Source organism: Oncorhynchus gorbuscha, linkage group LG03 (assembly GCF_021184085.1).
Source record: "Oncorhynchus gorbuscha isolate QuinsamMale2020 ecotype Even-year linkage group LG03, OgorEven_v1.0, whole genome shotgun sequence".
NCBI lineage: Eukaryota > Metazoa > Chordata > Actinopteri > Salmoniformes > Salmonidae > Oncorhynchus > Oncorhynchus gorbuscha.
Genome location: NC_060175.1, coordinates 62,338,612 through 62,357,440, shown reverse-complemented (window position 1 = coordinate 62,357,440; position 18,829 = coordinate 62,338,612). Strand labels below are relative to the sequence as shown.

Genomic DNA, 18,829 nt, shown 5'->3' with positions numbered 1-18,829 from the left:
AAAAAAATTATTGGGCGGAGGCTAGAAGGGAGAATAGTTATGCCAGGTAGGAGACCTGCGCAAACTCCCTGTGCTCACCGTTGGGCTAGAGAGACCGGGCAGGCACCGTGTTATGCTATGGAGCGCATGGTGTTACCAGTGCGGGTGCAGAGCCAGGTGCGGCACATACCAGCCCTTCCTATTGGCCGGGCTAGAGTGGGCATCGAGCCAGGTAAGCTTGGGCAGGCTCGGTGCTCAAGAGCTCCAGTGCGCCTGCACGGTCCGGTCTATCCAGAGCCACCTCTACACACCAGTCCTCCGGTAGCAGCTCCCCGCACCAGGCTTCCTGTGCGTGTTGTCGATCCAGTACCACCAGTTCCAGCACCACGCACCAGGCCTCCAGTGCGCCTCGCCTGTTCAGCGCAGCCAGCGCTTTTCTCCTGTCCTGCGCTGTCGGAGTCTCCCGTCTGCCCAGCGCCGCCAGTGCTCCCAGTCTGCCCAGCGCCGCCAGTGCTCCCAGTCTGCCCAGCGCCGCCAGTGCTCCCAGTCTGCCCAGCGCCGCCAGTCTGCCCAGCGCTGCCAGTGCCGCCAGTCTGCCCAGCGCCGCCAGTACTGCCAGTCTGCCCAGCGCCGCCAGTGCCGCCAGTCTGCCCAGCTCCGCCAGTGCCGCCAGTCTGCCCAGCGCCGCCAGTGCCGCCAGTCAGCCCAGCGCCGCCAGACAACCAGTTTCTTCCAGTTCCGCCAGCCGGCCAGGATTTATCGGAGCCTACTACCTGCCTGAGCTTCCTCTCAGTACTGGACTTCCTCTCAGTACTGGGCTTCCTCTCAGTACTGGGCTTCCTCTCAGTACTGGGCTTCCTCTCAGTACTGGGCTTCCTCTCAGTACCGGGCTGCCCCTCTGTCCCGAGCTGCCCCTCTGTCCTGAGATGCCCCTCTGTCCTGAGATGCCCCTCTGTCCTGAGATGCCCCTCTGTCCCGAGCTGCCCCTCTGTCCCGAGCTGCCCCTCTGTCCCGAGTTGCCCCTCTGTCCCGAGCTGCCCCTCTGTCTCGAGCTGCTCCTCAGTTATGTGGGGATCTGGGTGAGGACTATTAGGCCATGGTCGGCGGCGAGGGTGGATTACCCCAGGACGCAAAGGGGAGGAACTATTACATTAATGGAGTGGGGTCCATGACCCGAGCCAGAACCGCCACCATGGACAGACGCCCACCCGGACCCTCCCTATGCTCTTGAGGTGCGTCCGGGAGTCCGCAACTTAGGGGGGGGGGGTTCTGTCACGCGTTGGTCATTGTATTTTGTGTTTTTGTTATATGTTTGGGTAGGCCAGGGTGTGACATGGGTTTATATGTTGTGTTTCGTATTGGGGTTTTATTAGCATTGGGATTGTGTATGATTAGGGGTGTGTCTAGTTAGGCTTGGCTGCCTGAGGCGGTTCTCAATTGGAGTCAGGTGATTCTCGTTGTCTCGGATTGGGAACCGTATTTAGGTAGCCTGAGTTCGCTTTGTATTTTGTGGGTGTTTGTTCCTATCTCTGTGTTGTAGTCACCAGATAGGCTGTAATTAGTTTCACGTTTCGTTTGTTGTTTTCGTATTTCTTTTATTTCATGTACCGTCATATCTTTCATTATAGTCATGAGTAACCTACACGCTGCATTTCGGTCCGACTCTCTTTCTCCAACAGACGAACGCCGTTACAGGCCGAATACTTTCGCAAGGCACTGTATATATATATATTTATCCCAGCCTGTCATGCCCTAACCATAGAGAGCCATTTATTCTCTATGTTGGTTTGGTCGGGGTGTGACTAGGGTGGGTAATCTAGGTTATTTTATTTCTATGTTGGCCTGGTATGGTTCCCAATCAGAGGCAATTGTTTGTCGTTGTCTCTGATTGGGGATCATATTTAGGCAGCCATTTCCCCACTGTGAGTTGTGGGATCTTGGTTATGTGTAGTTGCCTGTGAGCACTCCATAGCTTCACGTATCGTTGGCCTTTTATTGTTTTGTGCGTTTCACATCAATAAATAAACCAATATCACGCTGTGCTTTGGTCTGAAATCTCTTATGACGATCGTGACATAGCCCCCATCCCCGCAGGAGGCCTTTTTCCTTTTGGTAGGCTGTTATTGTAAATAAGAATGTGTTCTTACCTGACTTGCCTAGTTAAAAAAAAAAAATAATAATTATCAGATATTGCATGTTTCTAGTTTTGACAGAAAGTCATTTTTATTTTAAGGTCAATTGTACTGTTAGCTAACTAGCTACGCTAGCTGTATGATCATATTATTCCTTTCTCAGAGCCATTTGCTTTGCTTGTTATAGCCTAAATGTAGCTAGCTAACATTGATCCTGGTTGGTTAGCTACCTGCAGATTCATGCAGGGTAGTAAGTCATGAGCTGGTATTATGGTTCATTGTTTACCTAGCTGGCTTAGCTACATGTCTTAACAAAATACTCCACTATGCCAGTAACCATTTCAATAGAATGTCATTGCGACAGCTGTTGATATTCATAGCTGGTAAATTCACTCTGGCTATCTACTCAGATTCCAGAGCACTCTTGTCTGCATGTGCCAGAGCACAGAATAAATTACGAATTTACGAACGCTCAACACTCATTGAATATGGCCGGTGTCAGCGTAAAATTGTTTCCGGCAGCGCAGTTGTGGTCACCAGCGCTCTGGATAACATAACAGCCTAACCAGCTCTGCTAGGGCGAGTAAAATGGTCAGTGAGCTGTTCTCTCATTTGTGTCTGGAAGAAGCTAGCCAACGTTAGCCAGTTAGCTTGGGTGCTTGCCTGTTGTTGTTAGGACAGAATGCTCGGATTAACCCATAAAGAGATGGGTGGGGCTAAAGCTTAAGAGCGTGTGAACGAGGAGGTTACAAGTTTATCAACTTTCAAAGTAGAATTACTTTCCCATTGTTCCTCAAATCCTGTGTATGATATACCATGTTGTATCTCTGTCTCTGCTTTTATCCAATGTAAAAAAAACACAATTTTTAATTTTGCTACATAAGACCAAATCAAGGCGGTCAGTCACATTTGGCAGCAATCACAGCTGTGTCTTTCAGGGTAAGTCTCTAAGAGTTTTCCACACCTGGATTGTGCAACATTTTCACATAATTATAATTATTTTTGAATTCTTAGGCTCTTTCAAATTGATTGTTGATCCTTGCTAGACAATCATTTTCAGGTCTTGCCATAGATTTTCAAGTAGATTTAAATCAAAACTGTGACTCTGCCACTCAGGAACATTCACTGTCTTCTTGGCAAGCAACTCCAGTGTAGAATTGGTCTTGTGGTTTGGGTTATTGTCCTGATGGAAGGTGAATTCCTCTCCTGGTGTCTGGTGGAAAGCAGACTGAATCAGGTTTTCCCCCAGGATTTTGTCTGTGCTCAACTCCAGTCTGTTTCTTTTTTACGTACCTTCGCCCGCTGGACACTGAGGAGGCGCGGGTTCCGCCCGTAACGCCCGCTCGATGTCCGAGTCCACCTCCCATACCACTGGTGCTACCAGCTTTGAGGTGGGAAGGATGGGAGTAGGTTCGGTGGACCCATCCTCCGTGTCGTAAAGGCGGGACAGTGCGTCAGCCTTTACGTTCTGGGAGCCCGGTCTATAAGACAAAGTAAACCGGAACCGGGTGAAGAATATGGCCCACCTTGCCTGACGTGGGTTAAGTCTCCTAGCTGCCCGAATATACTCCAGGTTCTGGTGGTCGGTCCAGATGAGAAAGAGGTGCTTAGCCCCCTCAAGCCAGTGTCTCCACACCTTCAGAGCTCTAACCACCGCTAGCAACTCCCGGTCCCCCACATCATAGTTACGCTCCGCTGGGCTGAGCTTCCTTGAGAAGAAAGCGCAGGGGCGGAGTTTTGGTGGCGTACCCAAGCGCTGTGATAGCACGGCACCCACCCCAGCCTCGGACGCGTCCACCTCCACTATGAATGCTAGAGAGGTGTCCGGATGCGCCAACACGGGTGCATCAGAGAACAGCGCCTTCAACTTGTTGAATGCTCCGTCTGCCTCTGCTGACCACTGCAACCGCACCGGGCCCCCCTTCAGCAGTGAGGTAATGGGAGCCGCTATCTGGCCAAAACCCCGGATAAACCTCCGGTAGTAGTTGGCAAAACCGCTGCACCTCCTTTACCGTGGTCGGAGTCGGCCAATTACGCGCAGCTCTAACGCGGTCGCCCTCCATCACTACCCACGAGGTGGAAATGCGATAACCCAGAAAAGAGACGGCTCGTTTAGAGAACACGCATTTCTCAGCCTTGACGTATAGGTCATGCTCCAGCAGTCTACCAAGCACTTTGCGCACCAGAGACACATGCGCGGTGTGAGTGGCCGAGTAGATCAGAATGTCATCAATATAAACAACCACTCCCTGCCCGCACATGTCCCTGAGAATCTCGTCTACAAAGGATTGAAAAACGGCTGGAGCATTCTTTAATACGGCATGACGAGGTACTCATAGTGGCCTGATGTGGTACTAAATGCGGTTTTCCACTCGTCTCCCTTCCGAATACGCACCAGACTATACGCGCTCCTGAGATCCAGTTTTGTGAAGAACTGCGCTCCATGGAATGATTCCACCGCCGTAGCGATGAGACGTAGAGGGTAACTATACCCCACTGTGATGGCGTTTAGATCCCTATAAACAATAAACGGACGCAAACCTCCCTCCTTTTCCCTCACAAAAAAGAAACTTGAGGAGATGGGTGAGATGGAGGGCCGAATGTACCCCTGCCCCAGCAACTCCGTGACATATGTCTCCATTGCCAACGTCTCCTCCTGGGACAGCGGGTACATGTGACTCTTGGGAAGCGCAGCGTCTACCTGGAGATATATCGCACAATCCCTTCCCGGTCGATAAGGTGGTAATTTAGTCACTTTCAATTTACTGAAAGCGATTGCAAAATCGGCATACTCGGGGGGAATGCACACCGTGGAACCCTGGTCTGGACTCTCCACCGACATGGCACCGATGGAAACTCCCAAACACCTTCCAGAACACTCCTCTGACCACCCCTGGAGAACCCCCTGTCTCCACGAAATTTTAGGACTGTGCCGGGCCAGCCAGGGAATCCCCAGCACCACTGGAAACGCAGGCAAATCAATAATAAAAAGATTGATGCGCTCCCTATGATTCCCCTGCTTCACCATATCCAGTGGGACCGTGGTCTCCCTGCCCATCCCTGACCCTAATGGCCGGCTATCTAGGGCATGCAAGGGAAAGGAGAATCTATCGGCACCAGCGGAACCCCTAACTTAAGGGCGAGTCCGCGATCCATAAAGTTCCCAGCTGCGCCTGAATCGACTAGCGCCCTATGCTGGGAAGAGGGAGAAAATTGAAGGAAAAAAGTTAAGACAAACATGTGACCAACAGGGGGTTCTGGGTGAGTTTGATGCTGACTCACCTGGGGTGACCGAGAAGCGTTCCGCCTGCCATCTCTACTCCCAGACGGACCCCCCAGCACCGATCAGACATGTGTCCTCTCCGACCACAGTTGGTGCAGGGAAGGCCTCCTCCTCCGGTACCCCTCGGCGCAGCCCCTCCCAACTCCATCGGAATGGGACCGGAGGGGCTGGGTGTTGGAACGCACAGGACCATCTGAACGCCCGCGGGCAGCCAGCAGATTGTCCAGTCGAATGGACATGTCAATCAGCTCATCCAGTGACAGAGCGGTGTCCTCTCGGAGACTACACCTGTAGTGGTCCATAAGGGCCCTGTCGTTCCACCCAGATCCTGCTGCCAAGGTCCGGAACTCCATCGCTCCTCCTCTCCTGCCTGAGATGAAATAGTCGTTCTCCCACCGCTCGGCCGTCTAGAGGGTGATCAAACACTGCACGGAAGCGTCGGGAAAACTCTGGGTAGTGCTCCCGCGCTGAGTCTGGGCCATTCCAGACTGCGTTCGCCCACTCCAGAGCACGACCTGTGAGGCAGGAGATGAGGACACTCACCCTCTCCGCTCCTGAAGGAGTGGGTCTGACGGTGGCCAGGTATAGCTCCAGCTGAAGCAAAAACCCCTGGCAACCCGCCGCCGCTCCATCATAAGCCCTCGGTAGCGTCAGACAGAGGGTGCTGGAGTCGGGAGATGGGGAGTCCGGAGCCGGGGGTGCCGAAGGTGGAGAGAGGAGACCACTCCTCTCCCATCGGTCCATTCTCTCCATCACTTGATCCATCGCGGATCCGATCCGAAGGAGGACGGTGGTGTGGTGGAGAACCCGTTCCTCCATCGTTTGGAGAGGGTTGGCTGCTGCTTCTGCTGACTCCATTCAATTTGTGGTGCGGGATTCTGTAATGCCCCGGGTGTCGTGTGTGTGGAGTCAAACGCAGGAGACAGAGAGTGCAATGCTGTGCTTCTTTAATAGCACCAACGCACCACAGGGTGCTCACAATAGTAACGGCCCCAAACACAGGGAATGAAAATGTACAACGGAAAAATGCACGGCCAGGCACTAACACGTACCTCTACAACAGAGCCGAAGGTTACACTGAATAATCCCGCACAACAACCAGGCGGGCCGGCTGTCTAATAAAGACAAACTAATCATTCATAAACAGGTGCTACCAATAAACATACAAGGACGGGGAGGAAAGACAATCAGTGGCAGCTAATAGGCCGGTGACGACGACCGCCGAGCGCCACCCGCCCGGGAAGGGAAACCACCCTCGGTCGGACTCGTGACACATGCCCATAACATGACGCAGTCACTAATATGCTTGAAAATATGGAGAGTGGTACTCAGTAATGTGTTGTCACACCCTGATCTGTTTCACCTGTCTTTGTGATTGTCTCGAACCCACCTCCAGGTGTCGCCCATCTTCCCCATTGTCCCCTGTGTTCTCTGTGTTCTCTGTTTGTCTGTTGCCAGTTCATCAAGCCTACCAGTGTTTTTTCCTCTGCTCTTGTCTCTCGGTTGTTCCTGTTTTCTTGTTTTCCCGGTGTTGACCTCACTGTCTGCCCTGATCTTGAGCTTGCCTGCCATCCTATACCTTTGCCCCACCTATCTGGATTACTGACCTCTGCCTACCCCTACCCTGAGCCTGCCTGCCATCCAGCACCTTTGCTCAACCTCTGGATTACTGACCCCTGCCTACCCCTACCCTGAGCCTGCCTGCCATCCTGTACCTTTTCCCCACCTATCTGGATTACTGACCCCTGACTGCCCTTGACGTGTCTTTTGCCTGCCCCTGTTGGATTAATAAACTGTTGTTACTTCAACTTTGTCTACATCTGGGTCTTACCTGCAACGTAATAGTTGTATTGGATTTGCCCCAAATATAACATTTTTTTCAGGACAAAAAGTTAATTCCTTGCCACATTTTTTGCAGAATTACTTTAGTGACTTGTTGCAAACATTGTATGTACAGGCTTCCTTCTTTCACTCTGTTCATTAGGTTAGTATTGTGAAGTAACTGCAATGTTGTAGATCCATCCTCAGTTTTCTCCTATCACAGCCATTAAACTGTATAATTGTTTTAACTTCTTGCGTCGAGCCAACCCGGATCCGGGATCATGACTACAGCCTCAAGCCCATTACCATAACGCAACGTTAACTATTCATGAAAATCGCAAATGAAATGACATCAATATGCTAGCTCTCATGCTTAGCCTTTTGTTAACAACACTGTCATCTCAGATTTTCGAAAATATGCTTCTCTACCATAGCAAAACTAGCATTTAGCATTTAGCGTTAGCATTAGCATTTAGCGTTAGCATCACCAGGCAACATTTTCACAAAAACCAGCAAAAACATTCAATAAATCATTTACCTTTGAAGAACTTTGGATGTTTTCAATGAGGAGACTCTCAGTTAGATAGCAAATGTTGTTTTCCTGAAAGATTATTTGTGCAGGAGAAATCGGTCCGTTTTCTGCGTCATGTTTGGTTACCAAAAAAAAACGAAAATTCAGTTATAAAAACGCTGAACTTTTTCCAAAATAACTCCATAATATCGACTGAAACATGGCAAACGTTGTTTAGAATCAATCCTCAAGGTGTTTTTCTACATATCTCTTCAATGATGTATCGTTCCTGGAAGTGTGCTTCTCCCTCTGTATCGCATGGTAAAATGAGTGCCACTGAGAATTGCGCACCAATTTAGACAAAGGACACCGGGCGGACACCTGGCAAATGTAGTCTCTTATGGCCAATCTTCCAATGATATGCCTACAAATACGTCACAATGCTGCAGACATCTTGGACGAACGGCAGAGAGCATAAGCTCGTTCACGGCACATTCACAGCCATATAAGGAGACGATAGTAAAACAGAGCTTCAAAAATTCAGCTCATTTCCTGTCTGAGGTTTCATCGTGGTTTCGCCAGTAGCATCAGTTCTGGGGCACTCACAGATCATATCTTTGCAGTTTTGAAAACGTCAGAGTGTTTTCTTTCCAAAGCTGCCAATTATATGCATAGTCGAGCATCTTTTCGTGACAAAATATTGCGCTTAAAACGGGCACATTTTTTTATCCAATAATGACATAGTGCCCTAATAGGTTGAAGAGGTTAAAGTCTTCATGGGCCTCAACGTGAAATCCCAAGCGGTTTCCTTCCTCTCTGGCAACTGATTTAGGAAGGACACCTATGTCTTTTTAGTGACTGGGTGCAATTAATAACTTCACCATGCTCAAAGGGATATTCAATGTCAGCTTATTTTTTTACCCATCTACCAATAGGTGCTCTTCTTTGCGGGGCATTGGAAAACCTCCCTGGTCTTTGTAATTGAATCTGTGTTTGAAATTCATTATTTGAGGGACCTTACAGATAATTACAGATAATTGTATGTGTGGGATACAGAAATGAGGTAGTCATTCAAAAATCATGTTAAACACTATTATTGCACACAGAGTGAGTCCATGCAACTTATTATGTGTCTTCTAAAGCTCGTTTTTACTCATCAACTTATTTAGGCTTGCTATTAGAAAGGGGTAGAATACTTATTGACTTTTCAGCTTTTAATTTTCCCTTAAGTCGATCATGGTTATTGATCCTGCTGTATCTCTTCTAGTGATAAAAATATGACAGTATTACCAATGATTTGACATTGTTTCCTGTGCTTAGAGTTGATTGTGTCATGTTGGTGCATAATAGGGAATTGCGTCTAACGTCTCCATGGAGTGGTAATACTGGCCTGACAATGGGGATACATGGACACCACCCTGACTTATGAGGGATGAGGAGCAGCGAAAAAGAGAGGATGGGTGGGAGGAGAGGAGAGGAGAGACAGGAAGGGGATGAGGAGAGAGAAAAGGAAGGGGGAGAGAGAGAGAGAGAGAGAGAGAGAGAGAGAGAAGAGAGAGAGAGAGAGAGAGAGAGAGAGAGAGAGAGAGAGAGAGAGAGAGAGAGAGAGAGAGAGAGAGAGAGAGAGAGAGAGAGAGAGAGAGAGAGAGAGAGAGAGAGAGAGAGAGAGAGAGAAATTACAGGAGGCACGTTACAGAGTATGAAGGTTGGTTAAACGGCACTCTGCTGTGAAGATTGCAGACCCCTGATGATGTCCAATCTGGACTGAAGTGCAATCACATTAAAGATGCTGGAAACACTTTCTATGTGCAACACTTTCTATGTTGTGTAATACATTATGGATGCATTTTATGGCATTATATAGCCTGTTATAGAGCCACAAGCTATACATTCCTATACCAAGTGTATATTACTCAATAACCACTTTGCAATACACAACAAATGCATTTTTGTATTTGCTTCCACACACTTAGCCATTGTTGATGGAGTATACTGTATAAATATTACATATGTCAGTGATGCACTTATGTACACTGTCTTCTAAGTGGTTATTGGCATAACATTGTGTTTTTTACTGTCATTTGCCTAATGCAGAGTGATCTCTTCCAGGCCTACTCTGTACCAAACCAATATGGCATTCCACATACAGAGGTAAGTGGGGTTATAGTAACCTACCTATCCCACTGTCATTTTTTTATGTAGCCCTTTCATGCAGTCAAATGACCACGTGGCCTTATGGGTGGAATATTATTCATATTTTTCATCATTTCATAATGAATAAACGTGTTTTTTTTAACAGTTGAAAATCCGGTGTTTGATTATATTTCAGTTTTCTGTAATATACAGTATATTCAGTGTAATATTGGGATGAGAATTCAAAATGGAATACATTTCAACTCTATAACTGACATGGTACATGTGTTTAATTTGGTTGTAACCCCATAACTATGTGTGTGAGGTGTATACATTTGTTTCAAAGTAGATTTGTTTAAGACTACCAAGAAACACTCTGTGTGACCCTGCCCACTGCAGTAAAAGTTGAACATATATTTTGGATACTCTTTCTTCCTGTATCTCAGTTGGCCAAGCTACATCAGCTATCCATGCAGCAGAACATGCAGCAGAGTCCCATGTGCCAGCCGACTACAACCGTTCTCCCTGGTATGAGCTTACTTTATTTAGCCCAAATGGCAGTCAAATACATTTAACAGTGAGTAACAATAGTCATAAAAGCTGTAGGAGAGGTAGGGATCAGAAAGCATGCAGCAAAACTGAACCTGATGTCCTCTCTTGATGGCTGATGTTAGTCCACAGCGAACATGTTCCACTAACTACACTACAGCTAGATTTTGGCTTGGCACTTACTGGTACTGTAACACTTACTGCAGCGGCAGGTAGCCTAGTGGTTAGAGCCAGTCACCGAAAGGTTGCTGGATCAAATCCCCCAGCTGACAAGCTAAAAATCTGTTGTTCTGCCCCTGAACAAGGCAGTGTTCCCTGGGAAGGCTGTCATTGTAAATAGTTGCCTAGTTAAATAAAGTTACAATTAAATACCCCCCCAAAATGGTCTTATATTCTTTTAGTCATATTTTAATATCATCTGCCAAATATCAGTACCATCAACAGTTTGTCGGGGAAGGATGAGCTGCAGGGACAGAACATATCCTGTTACAACAATGCTAAGTGAAGGGATCCATGTCATCAACCCAACTGATTATGTGCTTGTGGCGGTGAAGATGAGAGGAAGCTCCTTACAGCTCTTCATATTTGGCAGTGAAAAGGGAACGTATTATAAGAAATGATGTGTTCCGCCACAGTTTCAGAGAGCCTGGAGAAAGGTGGCGTGTTAAACATAAGTCTATACAAATGGAAATTAGCTGCTTAGCTAAATCTAGCAGTTATACCACCAAATATATATATCATTATGCTGGTTTCAGTGGAGGCTCTGCTTTGGGGAGGACGGCTCATAACACATGCTGGAACGGTGTGAATGGCGTGGCATCAAACACAAGGAAACCCTGTGTTTGATGTTGTTGATATCTTTCCACTTATTCCTCTTCAGCAATTACCACGTGCCCATCCTCTCCAATTAAGGTGCCACCAACCTCATGTGGCTGGTTTGCTTGACCTGCAAACCACTTTCAATGTATGAATGTATGAAAGGGATTGTTAAGTTATATATTTTCTCTCACTAGGGATGGACTCAAACTCCCAGACATCGCAGGAGCTCCTTATTCCAAATGACGTGAGCAGTTAATTGAACACAATATTACATTCTACATTTAAATTATTTTTTTCAGATATCCTCTGGGTTAAGTCTATTCAGAAGGTGAATTGAACTTCCAATTAAATTCTAGGAAATTTGAAATATACTAATTGAAATTGACTAATTGAAAATAATTGCCGCTTTTCAATCATTGAATGTGAATTTAAATTAATCTCCTAAATTGACTGAATGGCATTTACCCGCAACCCAAAATGCTGTTATTCAGAACAATCTACTCTAGGCTTCATTCCAAACAACACATCAAACAGCAGCATAAGCAGAAATATCACATTGCACGTAAACAACTCATAGAAGCAGGTGACACCAGCTAGACAGATGCTCAAGAGTTGAAAGCGGGCGAGAGACTGTAGTCTTGGGTAACTTCAAAGGAGAGATGGGGATACATCTTGGCAACATACTAATTATCCAAGTCATTATAACCCCAGACGAACCCAAGGTCGTTGGGATTTTGAGCCGATATGGATCCCCTGGTGTTATTGTCTGGGTTCCAGTTGCAGTGTCTCGGAGGGACTCCCATGAATACCCAGTAAATCCTCTCATGTTCCCTGACCTACTTAGACACTCTCTCTCTCTGCTGTCAAAACAGCCAATAAAAAACAGCCAGCAATTCTCTCCCTCTCACTCAGACACCGCATGTGATGCCTCTCCAATCAGAGCAAAAGACAGAAATGCTGGAATACATTCGGAAAGGAAGACTACTCGGATTGTCCTCTGTGATGATCTAGCACTGGCTGTCTGACTATTTGAATGGATCAGAGACTTCATGTACTCCACAGTCTTGAAATTAATCACACCATGACAGAATGCAATAAGCTCTCCTATTCAAGATGACATGCCAACCAGACATAACTGTTGGACAACGTTTTTCACCCCAGCAAACCCTTAAATACCAAACCTTCCAATCCATCAGTGGAATGGCTGGTGCTGTAGAGTGGGGTACATGACTGGGACAGCTGAGTCTAAGCTCTCTCTCTCTCTCTCTCTCTCTCTCTCTCTCTCTCTCTCTCTCTCTCTCTCTCTCTCTCTCTCTCTCTCTCTCTCTCTCTCTCTCTCTCTCTCTCAGAATCAGAGCAAAAAAAATTAGGATTGAAGATCCATTCTTAGAGGTGCAGTGGGAGTTTTAGGCTGGGCCAACTCAATAGTCTGAAACAGCTTCCTCTCCTCATCAGCTTATCTTGATCTGCACTGATCTGAATACATAGCAGAGGTAAAAGCAATCTGTGGACATACGAGGCATTTGCTTTCCCCTGTCCTACCCTCCCATGGGACTGCAGCTGAAGAAAAGGAGATGAGGTAAATAGGTCACATATACTATTGAGATGTAGCCTTAGGGTACAGAGACAGAGGCATTGAGGAAGAGCTTAGACATGGTCAGCAATATACTGTACTTCTGCCTAGGGAAGATTTAGGATGGATAAAAATGGTGACTCTCCCACCACATCCTTCTTCCTGTGTCATTTTCCAAATGACTACTTCAGCAGGAATTCTAAGATAATATAGGCCAGTTACACAGTAGCAGCTGAGGTGAAACAGTTGAGGTGAGGCATGCAGTGTTACTGTACTGTGTATGCCCTGCTTAGGACTGGTAATCACCAGCGTATACAATGTTCTATTTGCTGCATGGTATTTCCCTTTCTCTACACTAAATCAGGAAGCCCCTAGAGCTCCTACACATGCCTCTGAAATTGGCCCTTCAGACATTCAAAATGAGCCTTCTACTCCACATTGCTTTTGGATTACAATGGTCTAAACATAACTTTGTTTTTAACAATCAATTTAAGATAAGCATCAGGATGAATTGGTTCAGTTTGCTGAGAATTCATGGATTGTTCTGAGGTACTCTCCCAGCAGGGGAGAATACTGGTCAAATCCCTGATCCCAGGTCTGTGTTAGTGGTGCTCATTGTCTCCCAGGGCTGCTCTTTAGCCTGGCTGGGCTGTGCCAGTGCCTAGCTAGCTGCTCCCAGAATAATCTGCTGTGCCAAGAATAGCCAGAGACCAACCAGGATGCTGTGTGACCAATCAGATGCTGCGAAACAGGACTGTGACTTCTCAGGAAAGGAATGTGAAATACAGAGAGAAGGACAGAAGCAGGAGAACTGTGTGTGTGTGTGTGTGTGCGTGTGTGTGTGTGCGTATGTGTGTGTGTCGCAGCGGCCACTATCAGTCATCCATCATTAAACTGCCAACACACACATACTGGGGATACTCCATCACTGTCAAGGCCTCTCACCGTATATCTGACAGCATTTTTTATTTACTTTTTTATTTCACCTTTATTTAACCAGGTAGGCTAGTTGAGAACAAGTTCTCATTTGCAACTGCGACCTGGCCAAGATAAAGCATAGCAGTGTGAACAGGCAACAACACAGAGTTACACATGGAGTAAACAATAAACAATAAACGTCAGTAGTAACATAGTAGAAAGAAAGAAAAAAAATCTATATACATTGTGTGCAAAAGGCATGAGGAGGTAGGCAATAAATAGACCATAGGAGTGAATAATTACAATTTAGCAGATTAACACTGGCGTGATAAATGATCAGATGAACATGTGCAGGTAAAGATACTGGTGTGCAAAAGAGCAGAAAATTAAATCAAATAAAAACAGTATGGGGATGAGGTAGTTAAATTGGGTGGGCTATATACCGATGGACTATGTACAGCTGCAGCGATCGGTTAGCTGCTCAGATAGCAGATGTTTATTAAAGTTGGTGAGGGAGATAAAAGTCTCCAACTTCAGAGATTTTTGCAATTCGTTCCAGTCGCAGGCAGCAGAGAACTGGAAGGAAAGGCGGCCAAATGAGGTTTTGGCTTAGGGATGGTCAGTGAGATACACCTGCTGGAGCGCGTGCTTCGGGTGGGTGTTGCCATCGTGACCAGTGAACTGAGATAAGGCGGAGCTTTACCTAGCATAGACTTGTAGATGACCTGGAGCCAGTGGGTCTGGCGACGAATATGTAGTGAGGGCCAGCCAACTAGAGCATACAGGTCGCAGTGGTGGGTGGTATAAGGTGCTTTAGTAAAAAAATGGATGGCACTGTGATAAACTGCATCCAGTTTGCTGAGTAAAGTATTGGAAGCTATATTGAGTCGAGGATCGGTAGGATAGTCAGTTTTACAAGGGTAAGTTTTGCGGCATTGTTGCGAAATAGAAAGCCGACTCTAGATTTGATTTTGGATTGGAGATGTTTGATATGAGTCTGGAAGGAGAGTTTGCAGTCTAGCCAGACACCTAGGTACTTATAGATGTCCACATATTCTAGGTCGGAACCATCCAGGGTGGTGATGCTAGTCGGGCATGCGGGTGCAGGCAGCGAACGGTTGAAAAGCATGCATTTGGTTTTACTAGCGTTTAAGAGCAGTTGGAGGCCACGGAAGGAGTGTTGCATGACAGCATAACTGACAGCATAACCCTGCCATTGTGGCCTGACACCCTGCACTCACCCTTCGACCCTTGGAATAGACTCTGATCTTTAGGCCTAGCATGATCCTCCGGCCTTGGCCATTGTTCTCTAGAAACAGAAACTGATAGAAAGAGGATAACATCTTCTAAGACCCAATATAAACACATGTCAGTATCTTGTGAATTAATGTCAGCAAAAAGACACTACACAAACCGTCCGGATTATACTGTAGATCATGTTTGGAATTATTTTACTATTCCGTTTTCCATTAGCCAAGAGATGCTTCTCTTCTGGGTCGTGTTTGGGAAGTGATTTGTTTGGAAAGTTGCCACGGTGATGGAAATCAATAACCTTTTAGCTACTCAGATTATTAAGAGGAAAATTTGCAGACTCTCGCTACCCTGTATCTTTTACCGGGGCACGGCGCACTGCAATTAAGGAAGAGGTTGGAAAAACAGTGTATTTCACATGCGTGATAGATGACAGGGCCATAACATACAAACAATGTGATCATTATGTTTAGAGAGGAGTGCATTTCATACACAGACCATAGAAGACCAACAATAGCATGTAAGTACATTCTCAACACAAGCTTTTGCAATTATTGTTAGCATTTTTAATCATTATTAATAGTTAGCATCATCATCATCAACACCACTTTCATATAGCCTACAATAGCTTTGTTTGATGTATTGCAATATTGAGACTTGAAACAACTGTCAATGTAATAAATAACTCTTAGGCAAATCTCTGCTTAAATAGATATCCACTGGATATAGTTGTCCATCCATCCATCCATCCATCCATCCATCCATCCATCCATCCATCCACCTATTGTTCTATGTCTTGCAGCTGATAGGCTCGATCATCGGCCGACAGGGCACTAAGATCAATGAGATCAGGCAGGTGTCGGGGGCTCAGATAAAGATTGGCAGCCAGCTGGACGGAACCAATGACCGACACGTCACCATCACTGGCACACCAGTCAGCATCAACCTGGCTCAGTACCTCATCACCTCCTGGTAAGGCCATTGGCCAATGCGATCCAGGCTAACCAATCAGCAGGAGAGGGGATTTGGCAGGTAGAGGGAATTCTGTTTCCATAACAGGCCAGGTTAAAGGTTAAATAACTTGGGGATAGGCAGTGATCAGGTCATTGTGCTCTTGTTCTGGTAATAACCCCTTAGATAATTCATACACCTGTATTGCATTGTACTGTATTCTAATATATGGTATTGTAAGCCACTCTTCTCTCTCCATAGTTTAGAGACAGCTAAATCCACGGCCCAGGCAGCCTCCATGGCCACCACCAACATGGCTGACCTTAATATGGTCTTCACACATCCCGCTTCCCCGGCCTCCTCCCCCCACACCGCCTCCACTCTGGCAGCCATGGGTACCCTCTCCCCCACCCCCGTCATGGGCCACCCCTATGGCGCCCTACCCTTCTCCAGTCTGTTAGGGGTCAAGTCTGTCCCCTTCCTGACTCTCTCCAGCCCCGCCCCCCAGGTCGCTGTCACCGCCTCCCCTTCCCAAGCCTCCCTGGCAGCCTACACTACCAAAATCTCCTCGGCCAACTGCATCAAGAAACCCGACAGGCAGAAGTTTGCACCCTACTGATGCTACATACTACACGTCGCTAGCCTTCTTCTGAAGGCTGAAATTAAGGACAACTGTCTCTTACGGCTACATCTCAAATGACACCCTATTTCCTACATAGTGCACTCTATGGTGAATAGGGTTTCATGTGAGACTTGCCCTATGTTCTTCCAATCACGCCCTGATGTAGCCATATCTGCTGCCAGAGTTTATCTTGGCTGTACTTTATAATTCACCACAAGGAAGAGACCAACAGAGATTTGGAAGAAAGCTATCATAAGGTATACTATACATTACATATATAGATGATTTGTGAGTTCCCCATGAATTAATGGACCGCTTTCACCCCCACCTCATTCTACTGTTATTTATCACTCGTATAGAGCACAGTCCTAACTTGGGAAATGCACTTGGAATTTCATGTAAATCATGCACTGATGTAATGGTAAGTGTGTATCTCTCGAGTTAGGAATAGGCCCAAAAGTATTTATCCTTCAGTGAATTTGTAAATTATAATCTGATACGGATGGCTGCTCAACTGTATGATGCTTTTATACAATGTATGTGATTGCTTCTTGAAGTTTTTAAGAAAATCTGTTTGGGAAGAAAAATATTGTGTTTTTATGCCTTTGTGCTATAGCTAGTACTGTACTGTTTAGTGTTATGTTGTTTTGTTGGGTTTTTTGAAATGTGCAACTAGTTTTTATCTTGTTTCTTTGTGTTGTTTTGTTTATTAAAAGTATTTGTTTCTTGAGGTAGCTGCAGGTATGAGTCTCCCTTTAAATTCTACCTTTGTCCATTAAAGGTGGAGTCTGCAACTTCTTTGTTGCCTGTGGTAACCAGAAGAAATGTGCAAACAGTCAATGTGCAAACAAAAACACACTCAAAAACAAAAGCCAGTCAGTGTGCTCCAAACATACTGCAAAATACATGAAACACCCAAGTAGTGGTCCTGCTTTTCTTTTTTCTTTTACAGTTAATCAATATTTTTGAAACGACAGTGAAGGTGCTTGTCAAACCACTTTACACACCGTATAAAAATGACATAACACCAATTCTCCTCCAGCCAGGTTATTTTTATTTCCCCCCTAACTGTCACGAGCCAGTGGGTGGCACGTCATTCCAAATGCCAGGTTTTTGGAGGGATGCTCTTCGCATCATTGTGCTCTTGTCCTAGAACAATAACTGCAGTGAGACAGACAGGCTCCTCAACCCCACTGGAGCAGAGGGCTCCGCCTGCATTCACAAATACCCGGCACACAGACAGGGTTACTGTCACGGTTTTCAAATGGTGAAGAAGAGTCGGACCAAACTGCAGCGTGTCGATTGCGATCCATGTTTATTTAAACAAACGTAAAACACGACTAAACACAAACACTACAAAACAATAAACGAAACGAAAACCAAAACAGCCTATACATGTGTCAACTAACAAGGACATCAAGACACCCAGGACAATCACCCACAATACAACCAAAGAATATGGCTGCCTAAATATGGTTCCCAATCAGAGACAACGATAAACACCTGCCTCTGATTGAGAACCACTTCAGACAGCCATAGACTTTCCTAGAACACCCCACTAAGCTACAACCCCACTAAGCTACACACCACATACAAAAACCCATGTCACACCCTGGCCTGACCAAATACATGAAGAAAAACACAAAATAATTTGAGGGCGTGACAGAACCCCCCCCTAAGGTGCGGACTCCCGAATGCACCTCAAATCAATAGGGAGGGTCCGGGTGGGCGTCTGTCCATGGTGGCGGCTCCGGCGCGGGACGTGGACCCCACTCAGTTAATGTCTTAGTCCCCTCTCCTTGCGTCCCTGGATAGTCCAACCTCTCAGCCAACCATGGCCTAGTAGTCCTCACCCAGAACCCCACTAGACTGAGGAGCAGATCGGGACTGAGGTGAAGCTCGGGACTGAGGTGAAGCTCGGGACTGAGGGGAAGCTCGGGAGTGAAAGGAAGCTCAGGAGTGAAAGGAAGCTCAGGAGTGAAAGGAAGCTCAGGAGTGAAAAGGAAGCTCAGGAGTGAAAAGAAGCTCAGGAGTGAAAAGAAGCTCAGGAGTGAAAAGAAGCTCAGGAGTAAGAGGAAGCTCAGGAGTAAGAGGAAGCTCAGGAGTAAGAGGAAGCTCATGCAGGTTGATGGATCTACCAGATCCTGGCTGACTGGCAGATCCTGGCGGATCCTGGCCGGCTGACAGATCCTGGCTGACTGGCAGTTCTGGCAGATCCCGGCTGACTGGCAGATCTGGAAGAGTCTGGCTGACTGGCAGCTCTGGAAGAGCCTGGTTGACTGGCAGA

The 18,829-nt window shown here is 46.6% G+C and overlaps 1 protein-coding gene across 2 annotated transcripts in view; it reads left to right on the top strand.

Moving 5' to 3' along the window:
- The window catches only part of LOC124031675 (poly(rC)-binding protein 4-like), an 80,453-nt gene extending 63,177 nt beyond the window's left edge, over nt 1–17,276 (top strand). Inside the window, exons 10-14 of one of the 2 annotated variants that reach the window (XM_046343216.1) lie at nt 9,836–9,877; nt 10,306–10,387; nt 11,422–11,471; nt 15,772–15,941; nt 16,182–17,276. In XM_046343216.1, coding sequence (XP_046199172.1) covers nt 9,836–9,877; nt 10,306–10,387; nt 11,422–11,471; nt 15,772–15,941; nt 16,182–16,539 — 702 coding nt within the window. In that variant the 3' untranslated portion in view covers nt 16,540–17,276. Of the gene's footprint in view, nt 1–9,820; nt 9,878–10,305; nt 10,388–11,421; nt 11,472–15,771; nt 15,942–16,181 lie in introns of both variants that reach the window. The other variant, XM_046343215.1, reaches the window with a different exon arrangement.
- Nucleotides 17,277–18,829: the final 1,553 nt, after the last annotated feature.